This window comes from Marmota marmota, unplaced genomic scaffold (genome assembly GCF_001458135.2).
Source record: "Marmota marmota marmota unplaced genomic scaffold, marMar, whole genome shotgun sequence".
Classification (NCBI taxonomy): Eukaryota; Metazoa; Chordata; class Mammalia; order Rodentia; family Sciuridae; genus Marmota; species Marmota marmota.
The window spans coordinates 4558434-4560466 of record NW_026000051.1 but is presented as its reverse complement, the minus strand read 5'-3'; the positions used below and the strand labels follow the sequence as shown (position 1 = coordinate 4560466).

General features: G+C 45.5%; 1 protein-coding gene across 1 annotated transcript in view; it reads right to left on the bottom strand.

Annotated features, from left to right (window-relative positions):
* Positions 1-640, bottom strand: part of LOC107152182 (translation initiation factor IF-2-like) — a 3935-nt gene extending 3295 nt beyond the window's left edge. The window contains exon 1 of the mRNA XM_015497721.2: positions 585-640. Within this exon, the coding sequence (XP_015353207.1) occupies positions 585-640 (56 nt within the window). The remainder of the gene's footprint in view (positions 1-584) is intronic.
* Between the last annotated feature and the right edge of the window lie 1393 nt (positions 641-2033).

Here is a 2033-nt window from a genome sequence, read left to right as displayed (position 1 = left end):
TCCTTCCTCTACTCAGGGTCGCCTGCGCCCCTCCAGGCCTCCATCCGCCTTACCAGGGGTGCTCTCCCAAGAGACCAGGGCCGCCCTGCGTGCGACAGGGCCTCCGGACACACCCTCCCCGCAGCGGCTGGTGCCCCTCCCTCCACCTTGCTAGACTCCTGTCTCTAGCATTTCTGTAAATTGGAGTGGGTTCTCCTGCTTCCAGGTCACTCAGGTCTCCTGTATTTTTTCAGAATCGATCTCCTCCTGGAGGACTCCGGTGTCCCCCCAACCAGATTTCTGTCATTATTCTCACACTTCTTAAACTCACAGCCCACCTAGCCTCTGGAGAGATTTCCTAAGACTGAGTCTCCTGCCCTGTGCTGCCTGCCGTTCAGAGGAGCTCTCCATAGCCCTGGCATGGGTGGGGACTAACAGGTGGGGACCAAGAGAAGCCCAAGGATGGGGCCCTCCTGCCCCCACTGAGGCAGAAAACAGGGTTCTCTTGCTAGGATACAGAGCAAACCAAACAGGATCCTTAATATAGGTTGAAGGGCCTTGATTGGGAAATTCTCCATCCTCAGTCTTTGGCATACCTCACCTACCCGCAGTGCACCCACAGTTCTGATGAGACTGTAAGCGTGGTGAGGGCAGGGACCATAGCTGTCCTGGTCTCTGCTCAGTCCTGGCCCACTGCGGCCTTTACTGTGTGAGGAAGGAGCAAATGCTGTTGGGCTAGGGGTTTCCCCCTGCGCTGGCTGTTTGTCATCAGTACCTTTATTACTTTCATGCTCCTCGCCCTGCATGCACAAGTATCCTTCCCTATTTGGATAGCACCTACTCCTCCTGTCTTCCCTGAACCCCTGACCCAGCTCTGTGCTGTGTCCACCAAGTGCCTTCCTGCCTGTCTGCACTCCCAGGTTGGTTGTGTATAGGGATCTCCCCCACTGGATTGGGAGAGCCACACAGAGATGGTCTCTGTCCTCAAGAGGCTCCAGCTCACACTTGTGGCTGGAGCACAAAGGACAAAAAAAGTCCTGAGACTGCATGTTTAGGGCAGTGCTGTCCTGTGAAACTTTCTGTAGTGAAGGAAATATTCCATAACCTGCCTCATCCCAGAGGGGATGCCTTAGCACCTGTGACTATAAAGTACTTATAATGTGGCCAGTTCAACTAAGGAAGTGAATTTTTAATTTTGTTCAATTCTCCACATAAGTAATCAACTAGGACTAATGTTCTTCATAGTGAAAAATGCCAATTGAGCAAATTTGTCTCTTCCTCTGAAATCCCACTTGACCAGCTTCTCTTTTATGTTCATGGCCTTAGGCCTAAAAGATTCAATAACGTCCTGGCCTCTAGAGTGTTATCTTATGAGCCTCAAGATAATAAGATTATCATTTTATTATAAAAATAATTTGTGTTTATGAGAGGAAGTTTAAAAAAATCAAGAAAGATATGAAATGGACAATTAACTTTTTATTGACCCGTAATCCTACTAGGTATCATCTGGACCTTTTTTTCCGTATGAACACAGATGTTTATATTAACATTCTGCTTTTTCACTTAATATATTGTAAGGATTTTTTCACATCCTTAAACGTTTTTTAAGAAAACTGCTTTAAATTGCTGTATGACATTCTTTCATAGAGATTGTTACAATCACTTAAACAATTCTTTATAATTTGGACATGTTCATTTCCAGTTTTTTACTCTTCCTAAAGACAGTGAATCCATGTGCATTAATCTATGTGTGGAGAGGTAAATTTTTTTTTCTGTAAGATAAATATAGAAGTGGTGGTGATTACTGGATCAAATAAATTGAATTTTTTTTTTTTTTTTTAAAGAGAGAGTGAGAGAGAGGGAGAGAGAGAGAGAATTTTAATATTTATTTTTTAGTTTTTCGGCGGACACAACATCTTTGTTTGTATGTGGTGCTGAGTATCGAACCCGGGCCGCACGCATGCCAGGCGAGCGCGCTACCGCTTGAGCCACATCCCCAGCCCCTTAGCTGTTTATTTTAAAGATCCCATGCTCCTACACCTGTCTCTTATACA